The sequence below is a fragment of the Schistocerca gregaria genome, chromosome X (assembly GCF_023897955.1).
Source record: "Schistocerca gregaria isolate iqSchGreg1 chromosome X, iqSchGreg1.2, whole genome shotgun sequence".
Lineage (NCBI taxonomy): Eukaryota > Metazoa > Arthropoda > Insecta > Orthoptera > Acrididae > Schistocerca > Schistocerca gregaria.
Window position 1 is genome coordinate 533070411 of NC_064931.1, and position 25355 is coordinate 533095765.

General features: G+C 43.9%; 1 protein-coding gene across 7 annotated transcripts in view; it reads right to left on the reverse strand.

The window, feature by feature from the left end:
* Positions 1-25355, reverse strand: part of LOC126297463 (neuropathy target esterase sws) — a 216467-nt gene that overhangs the window by 104881 nt on the left and 86231 nt on the right. For all 7 annotated transcript variants that reach the window (XR_007552528.1, XM_049988336.1, XM_049988335.1 and 4 more), the window contains exon 14: positions 22045-22168. Coding sequence is in view for 6 of the 7 variants with exons in the window: in XM_049988336.1 (XP_049844293.1) it covers positions 22045-22168 (124 nt within the window). In the remaining variant the exon portion in view is untranslated. The remainder of the gene's footprint in view (positions 1-22044; positions 22169-25355) is intronic.

Consider the following 25355-nt stretch of genomic DNA (forward strand, 5'->3'; position numbering starts at 1 on the left):
GGATAGTGTCTTGATAGGAGGATATAAGATGAACATCAACAAAAGCAAAACAAGAATAATGGAAAGTAGTCAAATTAAGTTCGGTGACGCTGAGGGAATTAGATTAGGAAATGAGACACTTAAAGTAGTAAAGGAGTTTTGCTATTTGGGGAGCAAAATAACTGATGATGGTCGAAGTAGAGAGGATATAAAATGTAGACTGGCAATGGCAAGGAAAGCGTTTCTGAAGAAGATCAATTTGTTAACATCGAGTATAGATTTAAGTGTCAGGAAGTCATTTCTGAAAGTATTTGTATGGATTGTAGCCATGTATGGAAGTGAATCATGGATGATAAATAGTTTGGACAAGAAGAGAATAGAAGTTTTCGAAATGTGGTGCTACAGAAGAATGCTGAAGATTGCATGGGTAAATCACATAACTAATGAGGAGGTATTGAATAGGATTGGGGGGGGGGGGGGGGGGGGGGGAAGAGAAGTTTGTGGCACAACTTGACTAGAAGAAGGGGTCGGTTGGTAGAACATGTTCTGAGGCATCAAGGGATCAACAATTTAGTATTGGAGGGCAGCGTGGAGGGTAAAAGTCATAGAGGGAGACCAAGAGATGAATACACTAAGCAGATTTAGAAGGATGTAGGTTGTAGTAGGTACTGGGAAATGAAGAAGCTTGCACAGGATACAGTAGCATGGAGAGCTGCATCAAACCAGTCTCAGGACAACAACAACAACAACAACAACAACATGCAAATATGTCAAAATCAACTTTTCTAAGTCTCAGCCTGATTGGAGCAATATTTTGGACAGAAACCGTGCTTTTAGGAAAATTGAAGGCGTTAAATATTAGACTCAGAAATACGAAAATTAGTGCGATGCTTCAGTTTGATATAAAAAACATTACCTATGTGGCCCCATTAAGCTACCTCTAACAGTTTTCAAGTAATGGACTAAAAACTAAATTTGGAACAAAAACGTCCATATTGGTAATAAATTAAGCATCATTTATATTAATGATAGGCAGTTCTGATTACAGTAATTGATTACATCCATTAAATAATAAAGCTATAACAAATTTCAAGACTTTGATATAAATACCAACAAATACAAAGTCTCTTAAAGTTATAGTTCAGAAGTAATATTCTACTGTCGGTTCCTCTCTAAAATTTCTAGCCGGAAAAAATTTTAAATGCAGTCGAGCTGAAACTTTTTTCTATGATTAAAGGTAACTTAACTCCATTCATATAAAGATTAAAAAGACTGTAAATTGATTCATGATGGAGTTATTAAAATATGTGTGTCCACGGAAGTGGACATTTAGATGCTGCTACATGGGCTTAGAGCAGATGATGGCAGATGTCCCACTTGGCTGTCTGCTGTGCCCATATATAAATACGGCCTGAGAGACAGTGACACTACACTTTGCACCCCACTATCATATGGTCCACGTCAGTCAAACACCAACCTACAAGGTGCCTTGGGTGATATCACAGCCAGGCTGTTACTAAACACGTGTTTGATAAGAGTAGAAAGTGAAATTGCGAGGACTGTACACTGTTGTGGATCATTTAGAATTCTCAAAAAAGACCCCACTTCTCACTCTGTCCGAATCAGTCAAACACAGGCAACACTGTGTCTCATAACGTCACAGCCTGGCTGCTGCTAAATGTATGTATGGTGAGATTATTTTCTTCTTTTGTGGAGAGCAATTAACTTTGATTATTAGAAGTCAGGGCGATAGACCATTTAATAGGAACTTACGGTAAAGGTCGCCTCTGAACTGATCACAGTTCTGTTTATGATAGAGACATCATCATCATCATCATCATCATCATCATCATCATCATTATTATTATATTATCAGGAATGTTCTATGTTTGTGTGTGTGAACTTTTACTAAATATATTAACCAGTTAGATGTCAAAACTTTTATCTATAATCATGCACCCATGTAGCTCACTCATTGAGTGCTCAGGTACGCCCTTTAAGTATTTGTTACTTCAATCTAAACTTGTAAAAGGAGACGAATATAAGAATCTGTGTTGGCATATTGATTTTGTCTGACAATTGTGTAAACTTGAAACAAGCAAGGTGGAATCACTCCAGATGCTAACATTCTGCTTCTTTAGATAAATGACTTCTTTCCTTGTCTTTGGTTAATTCTACTCATGCAAGTATTCTATAAACCATGTGTACACAAAATTGCTACGATCTTATTTATGTAGTATTTTATGTACCTCATTATTTACCATACAGTTTGCGGTCTTATGATTTCGTTTTGCCTAAAAACTAATTGTTTAAGAAATCTTGACAATTGAAATTGTTACAACAGCATGTAATAGCGAAATTAGTGTGAGCTACTTAATAACTTTAAGGGGATTGACACAGCTAATTAGAAACCCCTAATTTCACTCTTTGCAGTACTCCGTTTCATTTTTCCAAAAACACATCTTAGGAAATATTCATAATGAAAGTCTGACCACACCCAAAATTACTTTTACACAAAGCTAGATGATACCATGGTATGAGTTCCTGAACTCAATAGATCATTACACTATATCATTTTTTGAACTGGATAAAATAAGACAATTTCAGGAAGATGTGCGAGATGCCATACGTCTTCATAAATGAGCAATTGCACTCTCCAAATACGCCCAGTGATTACTAGTCACATTGTAACAGAAAATTTCATTTGCATTACTACCACCACCACTACCATCCAGGATCCATCATTCTCCCATCACTGAAAAGAACTGTTGGGACCTCAGTGATGCATGTTTTATGAGCTCCTTCCCTACAAATTTCTCAAGGTGGCTGTCCCAAACATACTAGTTTCATATGGCCAAACTTCTGGTACTTTAGAAACTAGTTTCAGTAAATATGGTGTGTACTGTAAAATATGAGTCATAGTCATCATCATCATCATCAGCAGCAGCAGCAGCAGCAGCAGCAGCAGCAGCAGCATGACAGTCTTTTGTGAGCCTTAGCCTTTTTTAGAAGATTATTCCCTTCTTCACTATTTAGTACTGAACTACTCCAGTTCTGAATGTCAGTTTGCCATATGTTCTCTCTGACACCTTCCTCCCACTTTAGCTTTGGTCTACCAACTCTCCTCATTACTGGCACTGTGCTGAATATCTTAACCATTCTGTTGTTGGCTCTCAGTACATGTCCTGCACATTTCAGCCTTTTAGTCTCAATGTAACGGACAAGATCTTGCTGAAAACCCAAGGAAATTCTGGCCTTGCGTAAAATCGGTAAACTGGTTGAAGGCTTCCATCCAGTCACTCACTGATCAGTCTGGCCTGGCAACGGAAGACAGCAAAACGAAAGCTGAAATTTTAAATTTAGCATTTGAGAAAGCTTTCACGCAGGAGGATCGTACAAACATACCGCTGTTTGAGTCTCGTACAGATTCCGGTATGGAGGACATAGTAACAGACATCCCTGGGGTTGTGAAGCAGCTAAATGGGTTGAAAATAAATAAATCGCCAGGTCCTGATGGGATTACAATTCGGTTTTACAGAGAGTACTTTACTGCATTGACTCCTTACTTAGCTTGCATTTATCGCGAATCTCTTTCCCAACGTAAAGTCCCGAGCGACTGGAAAAAAGCGCAGGTGATGCCTGTATATAAGAAGGGTAGAAGGACGGATCCTCAAAATTACAGACCAATATCCTTAACATCGGTTTGTTGCAGGATTCTCGAACATATTCTCAGTTCGAATATAATGAATTTCCTTGAGACAGAGAAGTTACTGTCCATGCATCAGTACGGCTTTAGAAAATATCGCACCTGCGAAATGCAACTCGCCCTTTTTTCACATGATATCTTGCGAACCATGGATGAAGGTTATCAGACAGATGCAATATTCCTTGACTTCTGGAAAGCATTTGAATCGGTTCCCTACTGCAGGCTCCTAACTAAGGTAAAAGCATATGGGATTGGTTCCAAAATATGTGAGTGGCTTGAAGACTTCTTAAGTAATGGAACCAGTATGTTGTCCTTCGATGGTGAGTGTTCATCGGAGGTGAGTGTATCATCTGGAGTGCCCCAGGGAAGTGTGGTAGGTCCGCTGTTGTTTTCTATCTACATAAATGATCTTTTGGATAGGGTGGATAGCAATGTGCAGCTGTTTGCTGATGATGCTGTGGTGTACGGGAAACTGTCGTCGTTGAGTGACTGTAGGAGGATACAAGATGACTTGGACAGGATTTGAGACTGGTGTAAAGAATGGCAGCTAACTCTAAATATACATAAATTTAAATTAATGCAAATGAATAGGAAAAAGAATCCTGTAATGTTTGAATACTCCATTAGTAGTGTAGCACTTTACACAGTCATGTTGATTAAATATTTGGGCGTAACATTGCAGAGCGATATGAAGTGAGACAAGCATGTAATGGCCATTGTGGGGAAGGCAGATAGTCGTCTTCGGTTCATTGGTAGAATTTTGGGAAGATGTAGTTCATCTGTAAAGGAGACCGCTTATAAAACACTAATACGACCTATTCTTGAGAGTACTGCTCGAGCGTTTGGGATCCCTATCACGTCGGACTGAGGGTGAACATAGAAGCAATTCAGAGGCGGGCTGCTAGATTTGTTACTGGTAGGTTTGATCATCACGTGAGTGTTACAGAAATGCTTCAGGAACTCGGGTGGGAGTCTCTAGAGGAAAGGAGGCGTTCTTTTCGTGGATCGCTACTGAGGAAATTTAGAGATCCATGCATTTGAGGCTGACTGCAGTGCAATTTTACTGCTGCCAACTTATATTTCGCGGAAAGACCACAAAGATAAGATCAGAGAGATTCGGGCTTGTACAGAGGCATATAGGCAGTCAATGGTGTGGTACGAGGTACCCTCCGCCACGCACCGTATGGTGGATTGTGGAGTGTGCATGTAGATGTAGATATGATACAGATTATATAATTCACAGTTGAATCTCCTCCTCCAGATACCAGTTTATTCTACTGACTCAACAACTGTCTCAAGATCTTTCCTGAAATATACCCATCGCTTTTCATCAAATTTTGTTAATGTTTATGTTTCAGCATCATACAATAGCACTGGCTTTAGTTTTCCCAGAAAGCCAGTTGGATTTCAGATGTTTTCTGAGGGCACTGTAGCACTTATTGGCAGACAATATTCATTCTCGGATTTCAGAGCTGACATTGTTCTTAGCGTGTACTTCTCATCCAAGGTAAACTAACTAAAGTGAAGCTACACATGACATCAAACTTGTATGAAACAGTTTCTCTGAATGGGGGCTCATTTTGATAATATTTAACAGCTGTGGGCATATATTTAATTTTCCCTCCATTTATCTGTAGGTTCATCTTTCTAGTAGCTCTTTCAAGGCTTGTAATTTTATCAGTATTATCGTATATGCCAATACCTGAACTGATTTACACAGGATAGTTCCCTTTGTATTGATGTCTGCATTTCTTTTTCCATGGCTATATTAAACAGAAGGCAGGATAAAGTGTCTCCCTGCCTTACTCCATTTTTTATGGTCACAAAACTTGATAGAATTTTTTGTTTTTAACTTGACTCTGGCTGTTTTCCACAGTAGCTTTCACTAAGGCAAGCAGTTTATTAGGAAGCTCTAACTCTTCCATTGCTATATACAGCCCACTTCCGTCGACATCGTTGCAGACTTATCTGAAGTCTTTGCAAAATATGAGTACTTTTGTGTTAAATATTAGTATGAGGGCAACTGCTTTAACAACTTCCTCATACACTCTTTTCATAATTTTTTTTAATTGCTACATTTTTTCCATTTCTCTCTGCAGCTTTGGAATTAATAGTACTTGATGATCAATACAAGGGGCAGTTGAAAAGTTTCTAGCCTAAGATAGTTACCATAATGTCTAGCACAAACACCACCACCGACTTTTATGGTGACCCTTTGTCAGTATGCAAGCTTCATAAGTTTTAGCTGCTAGGGCGTGTTGTGTGCCACAGTGTAAGCAAAATAGTGAATACAGAGAGAATCAAGAACTTTGCTGTGACTGAATCTCTTCATTGAAGGGAATGACACCAAGGAAGTTACGGAGGACATGTGGAGTACACTTAAGAACAGTGCTCCGTCTTTTGCAACAGTGAAAAACTAGGTGTCCGACTTCAAACATGGAAGAACGAGTGTGGAAGATGCACCAAGGTGCAGAAGGCCTGTCACCATTGCCACTGATGAAACAGTGACTGCAATTCACAATATGATTTTGCGGGATCATTGAACAGCATTGCAGCACATTGAAACAACGTTTGGAATTTCCCATGGGGATGCTCATGACATTGTTGTGGATATTTTGGGAATGCGGAAAGTTTCATCTCGGTGGGTTCCGAAAGACTTGTATGCAGATCATAGATGGGAGCGTGTCCAGTGTTGTGAAGAAATCATCCACAAATTTGAAGCAGATGATGGTTGGGTGTGGGATTGAAGGGACCAGACTGCTAAGGTCATCGGTCCCTTGTTCCACGATAAAATCACACGAAATAAAAACTGTCAGTCGTTAAAAACGGAGAACTGAGAGAAGGGACGACACAATACAAGAAAGGCAGACAAAGACCAGACAAACGGAACTAAAATCGCACCGAGTGTGAAGGTGGTTGGCCGACCATGAAAATAAGGAAAAGCCAACCACCAAATGACATTAAAACCCACAGTTTAAAACCAAAGGCCCAAGTCAATACAGGAAATAAAAGGACAAACACTCAAATCATACGATAAAAACCCCCTGCCCGAATAAAACTCAACACGAGGTCCGCCATAGCATCGTCATCACATAAAAGGGCAGGGAGGGTATCAGGCAGCGCAAACGTCTGCCTGAGTCCTGCTAAAAGCGGGCAGTCCACCAAAATGTGGACCACCGTCAGAGCTGTCCCGCAGCGACATAGCGGTGGGTCCTCCCGGCGCAACAAATGGCCGTGCGTCAGCCACGTGTGGCCAACGCGCAGCCGGCAGAGGACGACAGAGTCCTTCCGAGAGGCCCGCATGGAGGAGCGCCACACACGGGTCGTCTCCTTCACCGCCCGAAGTTTGTTGGGCGTGGGCAGGGTGCGCCACTCGTCACCCCAGGCACCAAGCACTTTCTGGCGCAAAAGCGACAGGAGATCACACTCCATAAGGCCGAGTTCCAGAGCCGGTGAACACACTGCCTGTTTAGCCAGCGTGTCAACCCGCTCATTGCCCGGGATGCCGACATGACCTGGGGTCCAAACAAAGACCACGGAGCGGCCGCAACGGGCAAGAGCATGGAGCGACTCGTGGATGGCCATCACCAGACGGGAACGAGGAAAGCACTGGTCAAGAGCTCGTAAACCACTCAGGGAGTCACTACAGATGACAAAGGACTCACCTGAGCGGGAGCGGATATACTCTAGGGCGCGATAGATGGCAACCAACTCGGCAGTGTATACACTGTTCCCGGGTGCCAGCGACCGTTGCTCACAATGATCCTCTAGAGTAAGAGCGTAACCAGTGCGACCAGAGACCATCGAACCGTCGGTATAGGTCATGGCAGATCCGGGAAACTCGGCAAGGAGAGCAACAAAGCGGCGGCGGAGGGCCGGAGGAGGGACCGAGTCTTTCGGACCCTGTGCCAAATCCAGCCGAATGCATGGTCGGCGCACACACCAAGGGGGCAGACGGAGACTGGCCCGGAAAACAGGCGGGAGAGGAAAAAACTCAATCCCACACAGTAGAGCCCGGATGCGAACCGCGATCGTACACCCGGACCGGGGCCGCCTGTCTGGAAGATGGACGATCGAGTGCGGGAACAGGAGACGGTAGTTGGGATGCCCTGGCAAGCTACAAACGTGGGCAGCATAAGCGGCCAGAAGTCAGTCGCGCCGGATCCGCAATGGAGGAACACCAGCCTCCACAAGTAAGCTGTCAACAGGGCTTGTCCGAAATGCTCCTGTGGCGAGTCGGATCCCGCAGTGATGGATGGGATCCAGCAATTGCAACGCTGATGGCGACGCCGAACCATAAGCCACACACCCATAATCAAGGCGGGACTGGATCAGCGCTTGATACAGCCGGAGAAGGGTGGACCGATCGGCACCCCATCCGGTGTGGCTAAGGCAACGGAGAGCGTTTAAATGCCGCCAGCATGTTTGTTTAAGCTGCCTAATATGAGGCAGCCAAGTCAACCGGGCATCAAATACCAGTCCCAAGAACCGATGCGTCTCTACCACAGCAAGAGGTTCACCGTCAAGGTAAAGGCGTGGCTCAGGGTGAACCGTGCGACGCCGGCAGAAATGCACAACGCAGGTCTTAGCGGCCGAAAACTGGAAGCCGTGCGCTACAGCCCACGACTGCGCCTTGCGGATAGCGCCCTGCAGCTGGTGCTCAGCAACTGCAATGCCAGCGGAGCTGTAGTAGAGGCAGAAATCGTCTGCATACAACGAAGATGCGACGGACGATCCCACCGCCTCAGCGAGCCCATTGATCGCAATTAAAAACAGGGAGACACTGAGGACAGACCCCTGTGGGACCCCGTTCTCCTGGACCCGGGAGGAACTATGGGACGCAGCAACTTGCACGCGGAAGGAACGAGACAACAGAAAATTCTGACTAAAAATCGGGAGCGGGCCCCTAAGACCCCACCCATGAAGTGTGGCCAGGATGTGATATCGCCAAGTCGTATCGTACGCCTTCCGCATGTCGAAGAAGACGGCAACCAGATGTTGGCGGCGTGCAAAGGCTGTACGGACGGCAGACTCTAGGGAGACCAGATTATCGACGGCAGAGCGGCCTTTGCGGAACCCACCCTGAGACGGAGCCAGAAGGCCTCGAGACTCGAGGAGCCAACTCAACCTCCGGCTCACCATACGTTCTAGCAACTTGCAAAGAACGTTGGTGAGGCTTATGGGGCAGTAGCTGTCCACCTCCAGCGGGTTCTTGCCAGGTTTCAACACGGGGAGGACGATGCTTTCTCGCCATTGAGACGGGAACACACCCTCAACCCAGATGCGGTTGAAAACATCTAGGAGGCGTCGCTTGCAATTCACAGAGAGGTGTTTCAGCATTTGGGTGTGGATGCGGTCTGGCCCAGGAGCCGTATCGGGGCAAGCAGATAGGGCACTCTGGAATTCCCAGTCGCTGAAAGGAGCATTGTACGACTCCGCGTGGTGCGTGTGAAAGGAAAGCCTCCAACTTTCCAACCGCTCTTTCCGGGAGCGGAAGGCCAGTGGGTAATTCGTAGATGCAGAACACTGAGCAAAATGCGCTGCTAACCGGTCCGCAATCGTGTCGGAGTCAGTACACACCACTCCATTCAGCGAAAGCCCAGGGACAGAGACAGGCGGCCGATAGCCATGGAGTCGCCTAATCTTAGCCCAAACCTGCGATGCAGAGGTACGGACGCCAATGGTGGAAACATACCGTTCCCAGCACTCCTGCTTCCGTTGGCGAATAAGGCGTCGGGCACGGGCATGGAGCTGTTTAAAAACGATGAGGTTCTCCAAGGACGGGTGCCGCTTATGGCGTTGAAGAGCCCGCCGGCGATCTCTAATCGCCTCTGCGATCTCGGGCGCCCACCAAGGCAAAGTCCTCCTCCGAGGGGACCCGGATGAACAGGGAATCGCAGATGCCGCCGCAGAAATGATGCCGGTGGTGACCGACTGAACCACCGCATCAATGGTGTCAGGGGAAGGAGGTGCGATAGTGGCGAGAGAGGAGAACAAGCCCCAATCAGCCTTATTCAGAGCCCATCTGGAGGGGCGTTCAGAAGAGTGACGTTGTGGTAGTGACAGAAAGATGGGGAAATGGTCACTACCACATAAGTCGTCATGGACACTCCAGTGGATGGATGGTGAAAGTCCGGGGCTGCAGATAGAAAGGTCGATGGCCGAAAATGTGCCATGGACGACGCTGAAATGTGTCGGCTCTCCCGTGTTTAAGAGGCAGAGGTCAAGCTGCGAGAGAAGAGTCTCGACATCTCTACCCCGGCCAGTAATCGCGGCGCTACCCCACAGGGGGTTATGGGCGTTAAAGTCGCCCAGTAACACAAAAGGAGGAGGCAGTTGTGCTATCAATGCAGCCAACACATGACGCGAGACATCACCATCTGGCGGAAGATACAAACTGCAGACAGTAATAGGCTGAGGCGTCCACATCCTTACAGCGACAGCCTCTAAAGGTGTGTGAAGAGGTACACATTCGCTGTAGACAGAGTTAAGGATGTAGACGCAGACTCCACCAGATACCCTCTCATAAGCTGCCCGGTTCTTGTAATAACCCCGATACCCACGTAGGGCAGGGGTCCGCATTGCCGGAAACCAAGTTTCCTGTAGGGCAATGCAGAGGAAAGGGTGACTGCTGATGAGTTGGCGAAGCTCAGCAAGGTGGTGGAAAAAAGCGCTGCAGTTCCACTGGAGTATTGCTTTGTCCATGTCCGAAAAAGGCGTGAAGGGGCCGAGGAGGCAGATCACGCCACTGGGTCACCTGCTGCCACCGATGGAGGACCAGTACAATCTGCTTCCATGGCGTCTGAGGGTCCGGCGAGATCCAAGTCCTCAGCGGACGCCCGGATCTCCACCTTATCCCCGGACGCAGAGCCTGTAGGGAGCAGTGGGGTGGATGCCACCGCGTGGTCCTTGGCCTTAGAGGTCTTCTTCTTCGTCTTGTCTCTCTGGTCCTTGGGTTTTATTGGCTGGGAGGGCTCCAGCGAGTCAGTCTCTGGGACGGAGGAGGAGCGGGAAGCCCTGCGATCAGCCGCTGGTCTGCTTTTCTTCCATTGGCTGACGTCACCCTTCCCAGAGGCGGAAACCTGGGAAGGAAGGGACCCAAGGGACCCTTTCCGTGCTATTCGAGCAGGGGAAGTTTGAGGCTTCCCCAGCTTAGAAGTGGGGACTGATGTCCCCGATGGTTGGGGGGTTGCTGCTCCTGAGGCAGGTAGTGCAGGAGCAGCAGGGAGTGAAGTGCCCCCCACCATCAAGGGGGCAGGTGTAGCATTCCGGCTCTGAGAGGTGGCAGTCTGAGGGAGAGCTAATGGGGCCATAACAGTAGTAGCCGCGGCGTAAGAGGCAGGCATTCGAACAGGATGGAGGCGTTCGAACTTCTGCCTGGCCTCAGTGTATGTCAGGCGGTCCAGGGTCTTATACTCCATGATTTTGCGCTCTTTCTGGTAGATCCTGCAGTCCGGCGAGCAAGGTGAGTGGTGCTCTCCGCAGTTTACACAGATGGGAGGCGGAGCACATGGAGTATCGGGATGTGATGAGCGTCCACAATCTCGACATGTGAGGCCGGAAGTACAGCGGGAAGACATATGCCCGAACTTCCAGCACTTAAAGCACCGCATCGGGGGAGGGATATATGGCTTGACATCACAACGATAGACCATCACCTTGACCTTCTCAGGTAAAGTATCACCCTCGAAGGCCAAGATGAAGGCACCGGTGGCAACCTGCTTATCCCTTGGACCACGATGTACGCGCCGGACGAAGTGAACACCTCGCCGCTCTAAATTGGCGCGAAGCTCGTCATCAGACTGCAATAGAAGGTCCCGATGGAATATTATGCCCTGGACCATATTAAGACTCTTATGGGGCGTGATTGTAACCGGAACATCCCCCAGCTTGTTACAATCGAGTAACAGGCGGGACTGGGCGGAGGACGCCGATTTGATCAAAACCGAGCCCGAGCGCATTTTGGACAAGCCCTCCACCTCCCCGAACTTGTCCTCTAAGTGCTCGACGAAGAACTGAGGCTTCATGGATGTAAAGGATTCACCATCAGCTCTTGTACACACCAGGTAGCGGGGCGAGTATGGTTCGCTGGCATCCTTAGTCTTTCGTTCCTCCCATGGTGTAGCCAGGGAGGGGAACGATTTGGGGTCATATGTAGTTGCGTTGTATTGAGCCCTGGAACGCTTAGAGACTGCTGGCGGCTGGCCACCAGCAAGAGATGATGTACCATGCTTCATTGCGGGTCATCCGCCCTGATGCCACCTACTCCGACCAAGGGCCCTCCCCACGGGCGCCACCCAGCCTCAGCAACGACCACCTGGCAGGATGGCCATTGCCGGGAGTCCCAATGCCCCAAGGAGATAGGCATCTACTCCTTGGCATACGTGGGGAGTTAACGGCGCTGGCATCAGCAGAGCGATCCCTGTGTAGTCAGGGGGCTACAACCAACAGGGTACATGGCGGCCCCACCACAACGGACTGGCTACCGTGCTGGATTTCAGGTGATGTAGTCCAATATCGTCATTGGCGCATAAAGCGGCACAGCATAGCAGACTGCAAGAGACCGCACCCAAGAACAAATCCACGCCCAAGAGATGGTAGGTGAGCGGGACTGCTAAGCGATGACGACAAACCTGGCTAGAGATGGTAATGCTTGATGGACACATCGCTCCTTGTAAGGCGCCCTTCCCCAATCGGCTCGCTCTTCGGAAAATTTAGAAGGATGGAGGTCAAACCCGTTAGGGGACCATCTCACAAGGCCAAAACGTTTGAGACTCCTTTTAGTCGCCTCTTACGACAGGCAGGAATACCGTGGGCCTATTCTTACCCCCGAACCCACAGGGGGGGAAGCAGATGAAGGCAGCTCTCTTGCAAGATATGTGACAATGGACAAAATGTGACTTCACCACTTTGATCCTGAGACAAAACATCAGGCACAACAATGGAAACATTCTTCATCCCGTACACCAAAAAAATTCCAGGTGCAAAAATCAGCCAGTACGGTGGTGGCATCGTTTTCTGGAATACAAAGGGCTAATTATGGTGGATTACTTGCAAAAGTGCGTCACTATCAATGCATCATACTACTGCACCCTTCTAAAACATATGAGAGAAGAGATAAAGAAAAAAAGGCGTGGAAAATTGGTGTGTGGAGTTCTTTTGCATCAGGACAAAGCATCAGGACAAAGCACCAGTACACAAAGCCCTCGCCACACCGGAAACTCTGCATGACTACAGGTTCGAATTGTTACGTCATCTGTCATATTCTCCAGATTTGGCTCTTCCAGACTTTTTCTTTTCCCAAACCTAAAAAAAGACCTCAAAGGACAACAGTTTGACAAGGATGATGGAATGGTTGATGCTGCGAATGCTTGGTTGAACTCTAAATCGAAAACCTTTCATTTGAATGGTTTGCAGAAGTTATCTGAGTGTGCCCGCAAGTGTATTAGTGTACATGGGTATTAAATTGAAAAATAAATTGATATTATGTCCTGTGAGTATCTAGAGATGAAGGTTTCCAGTCATGGATATCCCGCATGAATGAGTGAGCCGTAACAACTGCCAGGTGTCAACAAATGAGCATTTTACATGCACATTCATTTCCTTTCTTTTGCACTTTGCTTAACTTGAGGCCCCCACCACTCACCCATGTTAAAGAAGTTTCTACCACCCTCACAATTCAGGCTGTTGAACCAAAATCCTGGCCTCTGTAATGCACAAAATTCCATTGCCATGTTCAAAGTTTCTCACTGGCACACACAAGTGCGCGCGCGTTAACCACCCCCCCCCCCCCCCCCCCACACACACACACACACACAGACAGACAGACAGACAGAGAGAGAGAGAGAGAGAGAGAGAGAGAGAGAGAGAGAGCGCACTTACAATAGCAGAAGATGGGGATGATGCTGATCACCTCTCAACTTGACAACTTGAGGGCTCCAAATTGGTCGAAACTGAACAGAGTTATATTACTTGAGGTGCTTGTCATTTGGACCTAACAAGAGAAACCTTGCAGTTTTAAAAATGCTACAGAAATGATGAACTATTTCTTCTCTTCCTTGAACACAATACTTCCCACATCTAATAAAAACTGCTAATTCTAAATCTGTGTGACAAAAACACTCTCAAGTAGTTTTACCCAACTACCAGTGAACACAGAATACAAATTTTCCATTTACAATATAAAGTGCTGCAGAGAAGGTAATATTTACCGCAGAAATCTTAATGTGTGATGGAAGCAAGGAGTCAAGAAAGGTTAGAGGATTAGGGTTTTATGCCACATTGCAGACACTGTCTTCAGATATGGAACACTAGTTTGAATTGGACAAGGGTAGGAAAGAAATCACAGCCCCCTTTTTTGCTCTTCAAAGGAGCCATCCCAGATTTCATCTTAAATGTTTTCACAAAACTATGGAAAATCAAAATCTGGATGGCTGGGATTTGAAACCAGCTGCTTCTAAATGTAAGTCCTGTGTCTCTTCCAGTGCACTAATTCACTGCTTTGCTCAGCTCAGTGCCATGTGTAACATAGATATGATGTGTTGTTACTTGAACAGCAATTCCTCAAGTATTAGAGCACTGAAGTGTGAACTGAAAACTTAATACCTGCTTTTCCCAGCATTCCCAATGAGACCAGACTGCAGACAGAACAAGCAAAAATACTTGGCATCTGAACATCTTGGCCTCCCACCATGGCCGCAATGATGCGGACTTCATACAGAACCCTCACAAGGTGTCGAGCAAACCAAAAAGTTATCACCTAGACTCCCATTATCACCATGTTTATGGACAATGTACAGAACGGCCCGATGCAAAGAAATAAACTAAATATGGAACATCAAGTCTCCCAAATCATTCAAGTAGAGCACACCACACTGGGGAACACATGGGTGACTAGAGGCAGACACATCATACTGAAGTATATAATCATGAGGCACCTCCCTGACATTTCAGTAGTACCTGCGGAGGTGAATGAGCTTTCACTGAAATACTGAGTCAGCAAGATGCTCACACCCAGCTACTTTCCCAAGGATTACTGTTGCAGTTACAATGTAAGGGAAAACTGAGAATTAATGCTTAAAATATATATATGAAAGATCAGATTGATGAATTAAAAAGCAAAAAAAAAAAAAAAAAGGGATGAATGGACAGCAGTATTGATGACAGGGGCTAAAAATCAAAATTGAGGTGACATACAGAAAAAAAAGAAAAAAGGGTCAAAATAAGATGATGAAGCTTGTCCTGTTCCAGAGGTTGCCCCTCAGTCTGCAAGATCTGGGCAGTCGCAGAGGGTGGGCTTCCTGGTAGTTTGGAGCTCCAATGTCAGGCGCGTAATGGGGCCCCTTAGGGATATGGCAGCAAGAGAGGGGAAGAAAACCAATGTGCACTCCATGTGCATACCGGGAGGAGTCATTCCAGATGTGGAAAGGGTCCTACCGGTTGCCATGAAGGGTACAGGGTGCACCCATCTGCAGGTGGTCACTCACGTCAGCACCAATGATGTGTGTCGCTAAGGATCGGAGGAAATCCTCTCTGGCTTCCGGCGGCTATCTGATTTTGTGAAGACTGCCAGTCTCGCTAGCGGGATGGAAGCAGAGCTCACCATCTGCAGCATCATCGACAGGACTGACTGCGGACCTTTGGTACAGAGACGAGTGGAGGGCCTGAATCAGAGGCTGAGACGGTTCTGCGACTGTGTGGGCTGCAGATTCCTCGACTAGCGCCATAGGGTGGCGGGGTTTTGGGTTATGCTGGATAGGTCAGAAGTCCACTACACACAGCAAGTGGCTACACGGGTAGGAGGGGTTGTGTGGCGTGGACTGGGCAGTTTTTTAGGTTAGATGGCCTCGGGAAAGTACAGAAAGGGCAACAGCCTCAAAGGGTTCAGGGCAAAGTCAGGACATGCGGGGACCAAGCAGCAATCGGTATTGTAATTGTAAACTGTCGAAGCTGCATTGGTAAAGTACCGGATCTTCAAGCGCTGATAGAAAGCACCGAATCTGAAATCGTTATAGGTACAGAAAGCTGGGTGAAGCCAGAGATAAATTCTGCCGAAAATTTTTACAAAAGCACAGACAGTGTTTAGAAAGGATAGATTGCATGCAACCAGTGGTGGCGTGTTTGTCGCTCTTAGTAGTAGCTTATCCTGTAGTGAAGTAGAAGTGGATAGTTCCTGTGAAATATTATGGGTGGAGGTTACACTCAACAACCGAGCTAGGTTAATAATTGGCTCCTTTTACCGGCCTCCCAACTCAGCAGCATTAGTGGCAGAACAGCTGCGAGAAAATTTGGAATACATTTCACATAAATTTTCTCAGCATATTATAGTCTTAGGTGGAGATTTCAATTTACCAGATATAGACTGGGACACTCAGATGTTTAGGACGGGTGGTAGGGACAGGGCATCGAGTGACATTATACTGAGTGTACTATCCGAAAATTACCTCAAGCAATTAAACAGAGAACCGACTCGTGGAGATAACATCTTGGACCTACTGATAACAAGCTGAACCGAACTTTTCGACTCTAAGTGCAGAACAGGGAATCAGTGACCATAAGGCCATTGCAGCATCCCTGAATATGGAAGTTAATAGGAATATAAAAAAAGGGAGGAAGGTTTATCTGTTTAGCAAGAGTAATAGAAGGCAGATTTCAGACTACCTAACACATCAAAACGAAAATTTCTGTTCCGACACTGACAATGTTGAGTGTTTATGGAAAAAGTTTAAGGCAATTGTAAAATGCGTTTTAGACAGGTACGTGCCGAGTAAAACTGTGAGGGACGGGAAAAACCCACCGTGGTTCAACAACAAAGTTAGGAAACTACTGCGGAAGCAAAGAGAGCTTCACTCCAAGTTTAAACGCAGCCAAAACTTCTCAGACAAACAGAACCTAAACGATGTCAAAGTTAGCATAAGGAGGGCTATGCATGAAGCGTTCAGTGAATTCGAAAGTAAAATTCTATGTATCGACTTGACAGAAATTCCTAGGAAGTTCTGGTCTTACGTTAAATCAGTAAGTGGCTCGAAACAGCATATCCAGACACTCCGGGATGATGATGGCTTTGAAACAGAGGATGACACGCGTAAAGCTGAAATACTAAACACCTTTTTCCAAAGCTGTTTCACAGAGGAAGACCGCACTGCAGTTCCTTCTCTAAATCCTCGCACAAATGAAAAAATGGCTGACATCGAAATAAGTGTCCAAGGAATAGAAAAGCAACTGAAATCACTCCACTGGACCTGACGGAATACCAATTCGATTCTACACAGAGTACGCGAAAGAACTTGCCACCCTTCTAACAGCCGTGTACCTCAAGTCTCTAGAGGAACGGAAGGTTCCAAATGATTAGAAAAGAGCACAGGTACTCCCAGTCTTCAAAAAGGGTCATCGAGCAGATGCGCAAAACTATAGACCTATATCTCTGACGTTGATCTGTTGCAAAATTTTAGAACATGTTTTTTGCTCGAGAATCATGTCGTTTTTGGAAACCCAGAATCTACTCTGTAGGACTCAACATGGATTCCGGAAACAGCAATTGTGTGAGACCCAACTCGCTTTATTTGTTCATGAGACCCAGAAAATATTAGATACAGGCTCCCAGGTAGATGCTATTTTCCTTGACTTCCGGAAGGCATTCAATACAGCTCCGCACTGTCGGCTGATAAAGTAAGAGCCTACGGAATATCATATCAGCTGTGTGACTGGATTGAAGAGTTTTTAGCAAACAGTACACAGCATGTTGTTATCAATGGAGAGATGTCTACAGACGTTAAAGTAACCTCTGGCGTGCCACAGGGGAGTGTTATGGGACCATTGCTTTTCACAATATATATAAATGACCTAGTAGATAGTGTTGGAAGTTCCATGCGGCTTTTCGCGGATGATGCTGTAGTATACAGAGAAGTTGCAGCATTAGAAAATTGTAGCGAAATGCAGGAAGATCTGCAGCGGATAGGCACTTGGTGTAGGGAGTGGCAACTTACCCTTAACATAGACAAATGTAATGTATTGTGAATACATAGAAAGAAGGACCCTTTATTGTATGATTATATGATAGCGGAACAAACACTTGTAGCAGTTACTTCTGTAAAATATTTGGGAGTATGCGTGCGGAGCGATTTGAAGTGGAATGATCATATAAAATTAATTGTTGGTAAGGCGGGTACCAGGTTGAGATTCATTGGGGGAGTCCTTAGAAAATGTAGTCCATCAACAAAAGAGATGGCTTACAAAACACTCGTTCGACCTATACTTGAGTATTGTTCATCAGTGTGGGATCCGTACCAGATCGGGTTGACGGAGGAGATAGAGAAGATCCAAAGAAGAGTGGCGAGTTTCGTCACAGGGTTATTTGGTAACCGTGATAGTGTTACGGAGATGTTTAGCAAACTCAAGTGGCAGACTCTGCAAGAGAGGCGCTCTGCATCGCGGTGTAGCTTGCTCGCCAGGTTTCGAGAGGGTGCGTTTCTGGATGAGGTATCGAATATACTGCTTCCCCCTACTTATACCTCCCGTGGAGATCACGAATGTAAAATTAGAAAGATTCGAGCGCGCACGGAGGCTTTCAGACAGTCGTTCTTCCCGCGAACCATACGCGACTGGAACAGAAAAGGGAGGTAATAACAGTGGCACGTAAAGTGCCCTCCGCCACACACCGTTGGGTGGCTTGCGGAGTATGAATGTAGATGTAGATGTAAAAGAAAATATAAAAGGATGGAACTAAAATTAGAAAGACAAAATGAGGAGAGAACAAAGAACCTATATGATGATGCAACAGTAGGACTGTAACAGTGATGGTCAGTGTAGTGACAGATGGAGTAACCATAGATTAAAAGTCAATTAACTTCAAAGTAATATGAGTGGAAAAAGTATGAACCATTGCTGGAAGAAGTTTCCATCTGCAGCAATTAAAGGCAATGTGATAGGAAACAAATAATACATTTTACGTAAGGCAAAGCGTGTCTTCTCATAACATAATAGTGTGCAAATTGAGCATTAAGATGCAATGGTTTCCTAAACAGAGGCGCGGTTGTCTTCCTTCACTTTCATTGATAATGGTGACATTACTGTAAACACAGACACACACACACACACACACACACACACACACACACACACACTGCAGTTTCTTAGGTGTTTCTGGTGTGTGACTGATTAGACCATTCTCCTGAGAATTCAGCATACAAACTGAGTATTATTTTATTCTATCATCTTTCAGGAATGCACCTGGGACAGCAATATTTAATCTTCCATTATTTCATCTGTTAACTGAGGTGAGTGCATGACTGAATTAAATCCATTTGACACAATGATATAAAGACATGTAAAATGCGCATTCACGGATAAGTCAATCAGCATAACAGTGTCAGTCATAGATAAAACGTGTATGGCATATGTCGGGATACTAGGCAGTGAAGAATCAGAACAATAATGTGAAATGACCAGTTTCCATGAATTTTCAAGCTGGAATATCTCATCTTTGTATACTGTTTGGTTATTATACTTCCACAAACGTAGTTGCAGAAGAATGCTAAAGGCATGGCTTGCATTAAGCAAGAAAAAGTAATGTAAATGAGACATACACATATAATTCAACAAATAAAGGGAAGAGCGTGTGGAGTGTGTAAAAAAAAAAACTGATGAAAACAGAGCATTGTGTGAAAATATAATACTATCATATGAAAATAAAAAAAGTAACAAATACTTAGAAGTAATTCTTGAGTTTCTCCCGGCGTATTTGATAATCAAAATATCCACGGGTGTACTGCCGGTCTATAGTGTCCAACGGGCACAATATTTCGGCGATCAAACATGTCGCCATCATCAGGTGAACTGACGGACTGAGCTCCTGTGAACGTGCCGGCACGTTCACAGGAGCTCAGTCCGTCAGTTCACCTGATGATGGCGACATGTTTGATCGCCGAAATATTGTGCCCGTTGGACACTATAGACCGGCAGTACACCCGTGGATATTTTGACTTAGAAGTAGTTAACAAATTTAACAACATTTTCACACGTGTTAAAGATAATATAATCACACACAAATAACAATGCCCAATCCAATAAACGTATGTAGTAGGTCACTGTACTTCAGCACTGTCACACAATATGAAATACCAAAACTAAATAAATAAATAAAATGAGTAAAATACTCTAACTCTGCAAGCAATGATGGCATCTAAATGTGTCTAGAGGGTTCTACAAATAATGAATATGTGACAGTCTACAGTTAAGGAAACTTGTTAGCATACAATTATTGTTAGAACTCACTAAAAGGTAGCGATTAACACTTACTAAAATGAAGTGCTTGTTTATGTTAAATACAAAAATATTTTATGCAAGGTCATATTTGACCCCTTGCCATCATTTTAGGAATGTCAGAAACTCCACCATTCTAGTATCAAGATGTTTCAGCATCTGTAATGTTGAGTAGGCATTTGGGAATGGTGTATTTATTCTTAGATCTGACACATTTTGGGAGTTTCTCTTGGACATATGTACTTAATTAACTGGAAACTTCAATGTTTGAGGAAGCAGAGTGAAAATTTACTCAGGAAATATTCCCCCAGGGAGCAGCTTAGCCACGTATCCGCAATATCATATATTTCAAGAGTGCTAGACCGACAAGGTATGCAGGAGAACTCCTGTGAATTTCAGGAGATAAGAGATGAAGTATTGGCAGAAGTAAAGCTATGACCCTGAAAGGCAACGGTTCAAGGTTCAAGTTCTGGTCTGGCACACAGGAACTTTCAATACAACAGGGGTTTTGAAGGGACCCAGGACAATCTGACACTAAATCACTCTGTTGTGTTTGATATCTTCAGGAGTTATTATCAAAGTAATTATTACATTACATTTTGAACATAAAAAATAAATATAACTGATTTAAATGAAAATCATCAAGCTGGTGTAATACAATGTTTTATGTCTGATGATGATATAGAACTAAAATGGGATGAAACAACTGCCCTACTTGGTGTATGTGAAACAGTCACCACTCTTGCAAACACAGCATTGCAAAAACACACCAGATTTATCAAATGATGACTATGTTACAAGTTCTTTGCATTAGTATTCCCACACTTCACGTGCAAAATAGGAGATGGGAAAATGTCACAGACAAGCAGATAAACAGAGTACTCATCATTACAGGTGACAACATAGGGATCATGTTAAACAATAGACAATCAAGGCACTTATGAATTGAAGAAAGCTGTGTTGACATGGGTTCAAAAAGGAGGAGGAAGAAAGATTAGTGTTTAACATCCTGTCAATGGAGAGGTCATTAAAGATGAAGTACAACCTCATACTGGGGATATCTTACTGATAAGTGCATTTAGCACCACAGAATTCCTTCCACAGGAATAGCTTAGCTTCACATTTGTACCATACTAGTTATAAGTAACTAAGAAACAATGTATTATTGGATTTGTTTACATGATTTACCTATGTACTTATGACACAAATTGTTCTGTGTGTCTGCAATCCAAAGTAAATCTTGTATTTATCTATGGAGAATAAATATATTACTTCAGTTTGATTTTCAGTGTTCAGGGCAGAATAAAAAAAATGTATAAGAAATATCCTGTACTAGATCAGTATGTGGAGTGCAGAAACACATAATAGAAAATGACATTCACATTAGCTGTTGAGCACTAGCTCTTTTTCTAGCAATAGCACACATTCTCTCACACAACACAGACACCCGAACACACACTCTCGTGGCCACCACAAGAATTGCCATGGCTAAAGTAGGGTGCATTTGGGTGTCTATTGTGTGTGTGTGTGTGTGTGTGTGTGTGTGTGTGTGTGTGTGTGTGTGTGTGTGTGTCATTGCTCGAAAAAGAGCCAGTGCTTGAATGCTAGTGTAAATGCTGTTTTCTATTATGTGTTTCTGTGCACCATACTCTGATCCGCTACAGGTGAGTGGTTGCCTTTCCCTTATTTTATGTATTGCTCCATTAAGATATGTTAGAATACTTCATCAAGCTGAGAGAGAATGATAGCTCTAGTGTACATTAAAAGAGAAAGAACCAGTCATGACATTTTTACTTGAAGTGATTTAGAGACACCACACAAGAACTTTAATAAAGAAGGCTGCATATGGATTCAAACTAAGACCTCTTCGGTGTTTAATCACATCTGCTTCACTGAGTTGGACTAATTTGGTTCTACATTTGACTCAGATTAAGTTGCAATAAAACATTCTTTTTATTGTGTAAAACTAAATAATGCTATACTAATCACATAAATCTTGATTTATAGTATAAATTATTAATATACAAACCTTTATTTTCTAATTAAGTTTCTCAAAATACAAACATTATATGAACAGACTTCAACATTATGTTACTTACAATTCCAATAAGGTCACCCTTGCCATATTCACCAACTTGCTCCTTTTTGCCATTGCTGTGTGTGATTACAGATCTTAGACGACCGCTTAGAACAATAAAAGTGCTGTCTGACTCATCACCTTGCCTGAAACAGAAATAAGTTACATTATTTGGATATCTGATGACCTATGCCACTATTTTTCTTCTGCAATTTTGTATCCAGTAATCATGTCATTTTTACATAACACTCAAAAAATCTACCACCTTCCAAAACCGGGCTACTACTTTGAAGAAACCCATACCAAAGTATTCATCATTCTTTGTGTTATCGACATTATTGATTCAATATTATGAAAAGGATAGTTGCTACTCGTCATACAGCAGAGATGACGAGTCACAGATAGGCACAACAAAAAAGACTGTCAGAAAGGGAGCTTTCAGCCAACAATGCCTTCTTTGAAAAGAGACAACCACCCACACACACACACACACACACACACACACACACACACACACACACACACACACAACTAAAACACACATGACCACAGCCTCTGGCCTCTGAAGCCGGACTGCGAGCAGCAGCGCTTGATGGGACAGGCAACCAGGTGGTGGGGGTAAGGAGGAGGGTGGGGCAGGGACAGGGAGGGATAGCAGAGTAGGGATGGGAGACAAGAAAGTGCTGCTTGTGCGGGCATACAGGGACAAGGTGGAGGGAGGGTAGGGCAGCTAGGTGCAGTCAGGAGGTTCTAGATGGACATATCATCATTGTGACCAGCGATGCGGTCATTTGCCCTCATTATCTGGAGGTGTCAGTGGAAATTATCCCATTGTGGTGCCTCAATTATTGTCAGTTCCCCTAACCTTTGCACTTTCCATAAGATGGATGCCATGGAGTGAATGACCTTGGAGGTTATGTGTTGACTCTATATTGCTAGGCTCACAGAATGATGCATTAGGTGCTGTCATACTGCGCTGTTCGTACTTCTCAATTACGACTTGGCTCAGTGTGCAAATGTATTATGAAAGGCACCCTGACTTCCGCAACAACACATTCTTTACATTCCCCTGGTACTGGCTGTAACACACGGTACAAGCTTTGCTGTCTACATCATGCAATAACTTTAAAAATTTGTATGTGCATCTTAGGAGTTAGACCGGCTGTGCAGCAATTGCGTAAACCTGCTATTGGTGGTATTTTGTGGTAAGTTCCTATGCGAGCAAACTGCTGAGGTCATGGGTCCCTAGGCTTACACACTACTTAATCTAACTTAAGCTAACTTACACAAAGGACAACACAAATGCCCATGTCCGAGGGAGGACTCGAACCTCCAACAGGGGGAAATGCGCGAACTGTGGCGAGGCATCTCACACCGCTCGGCTGCTATTGGTGGTGATCAGAGTTTTTGAATATTTCCATCCAAACTGTCAATCTATGGATCTGGAATCAGTTTGCAACTTCTGTTTACGTATCTGGATAATTTTTAATGTTGGCATTACAATATTGTTCTCTTTGTTATTCTGTTCTACACAATTTAATTAGTTAATTAGTTAGTGACAAGTTCCTTAGATCACTTGAGTCAGTTTACAGGATATGTATACATGATTATTTTCAGTTGAATGTTACATGCTGGTAACTAACGAGTTCATAAATGGCACACTGGCCTAAATTTAAAATTAATGAACATAGTCCTCGTGTTCAAATTTTCAAATGTGTGTGAATTCCTAAGGGACCACACCGCTGAGGTCATTGGTCCCTAGGCTTACACACTACTTAAACTAACTTATAATAACAACAACAAATACACACACACACACACACACACACACACACACACACACACACACACACACACACACACACGAGGACTTTAACCTCCGGTGGGAGAGTCTCTGACAGCTTTAATGATAATGAGTTATAAAGGTCAGTTTTTCTTCTAGTGTTTTGGGTATGGACATTGCTAGTCTTTTCAAACATTCTTTTCAAATTGTGATGGATTATTTGCAATGACTTTCATTAGTAACTCAGTCACAAAATTGGTGAATACCAAGCCCGCTTCTGCACTGGTCGAAAATGTATAGTGCAAATATTCAATTTAAAAATTAAAATAAAAGCCTGCAAGAAGAGCCAATCACATGCTCCTTTGTTGATTTTGAGAAGGCATATGATTCTATCCAGTCCCAGTCCAGTCCACTGAAGAACAAGAATTCAACCCCAAAATCATACATCTCAACAAAAACTTACCTTTGAAGTAAAATTCATTGGTGAGGTGTCAGAACTATTTCTGTTCAGAACCAGTGTTCAACAGGGCAACAGTCTGTCTCCTATCTCTTTAAACTGGTTTTTGACAAATTCATCTGAGAGTGGAGAAAGAACTAGAACTAAAACCAAAACCACTAGAAGCCCACACAACTTGGAAGACCTTAAAATGGCATCCAGATTTCTCATTTAGCTTTTGCAGATGATCTGGCAAAAGCAGATGCTGAGACAACAGCAATCAAATGAATAGAAACTCTCAAGGAAGATGGTGAAAGAGTAGGTCCTCAAATATTCTTCTAAAGAAATTGAGTACATCTGCTCAAAACACTCTGCTCATAAGCTGATTACAAAATATGGAGAAATTAAGAGTGTTTCATACTTTAAGCAATTCGACGAAATTCTTGATCCTACAGGGGGAGAGAAAATGGCACAGAAAACCAAATGTAAAAACATAGGAGAGCTTATTGTAAAACTTACATAACCTACAACAAAAAACATGATGGCCATACTCTACAAAATATGGCACTGTAATACAGTTATCAAGCCTGAATTCTTGTACGGAAAATAAAGAAAGGATAGAAGACAGATGCAGACTACAATCCCCTGAAAAAAAGTAGTAGTAGTAATAATAATAATAATAATAATAATAATAATAATGATATCAAATTTCATGACAGACCAATATAACAAGTCAAAATCGCATCCTGAATTCAGCAGGCCAAAAAGGGCTTAGAAAAGGCTCATATAAGTCAATCACATATTTTCAACATAAAATTGTACAGACAAAAAAAAATTAGCACACAAAGTCACCAACAGAACACAGACAATGTTGACTGAAGAAAGAAAAAGAATCCAAGGAGAAAAAATAAGATCTGCTTGGAAACTCTGAAGGCTGAAACATAATAGCTTTGTGTGATTCAACAGGGTCTAGTGACGTCCAACAATAATAATAATAGCAGTTAAAATGCCTAACTCTTTGAATAGATATCTATAAGATGACTGCTGGTGAAGATCACTTATTATGCTTATTGCTTACTTTTATGTGATGAATGCTTTCTGAGTGATGAATTAC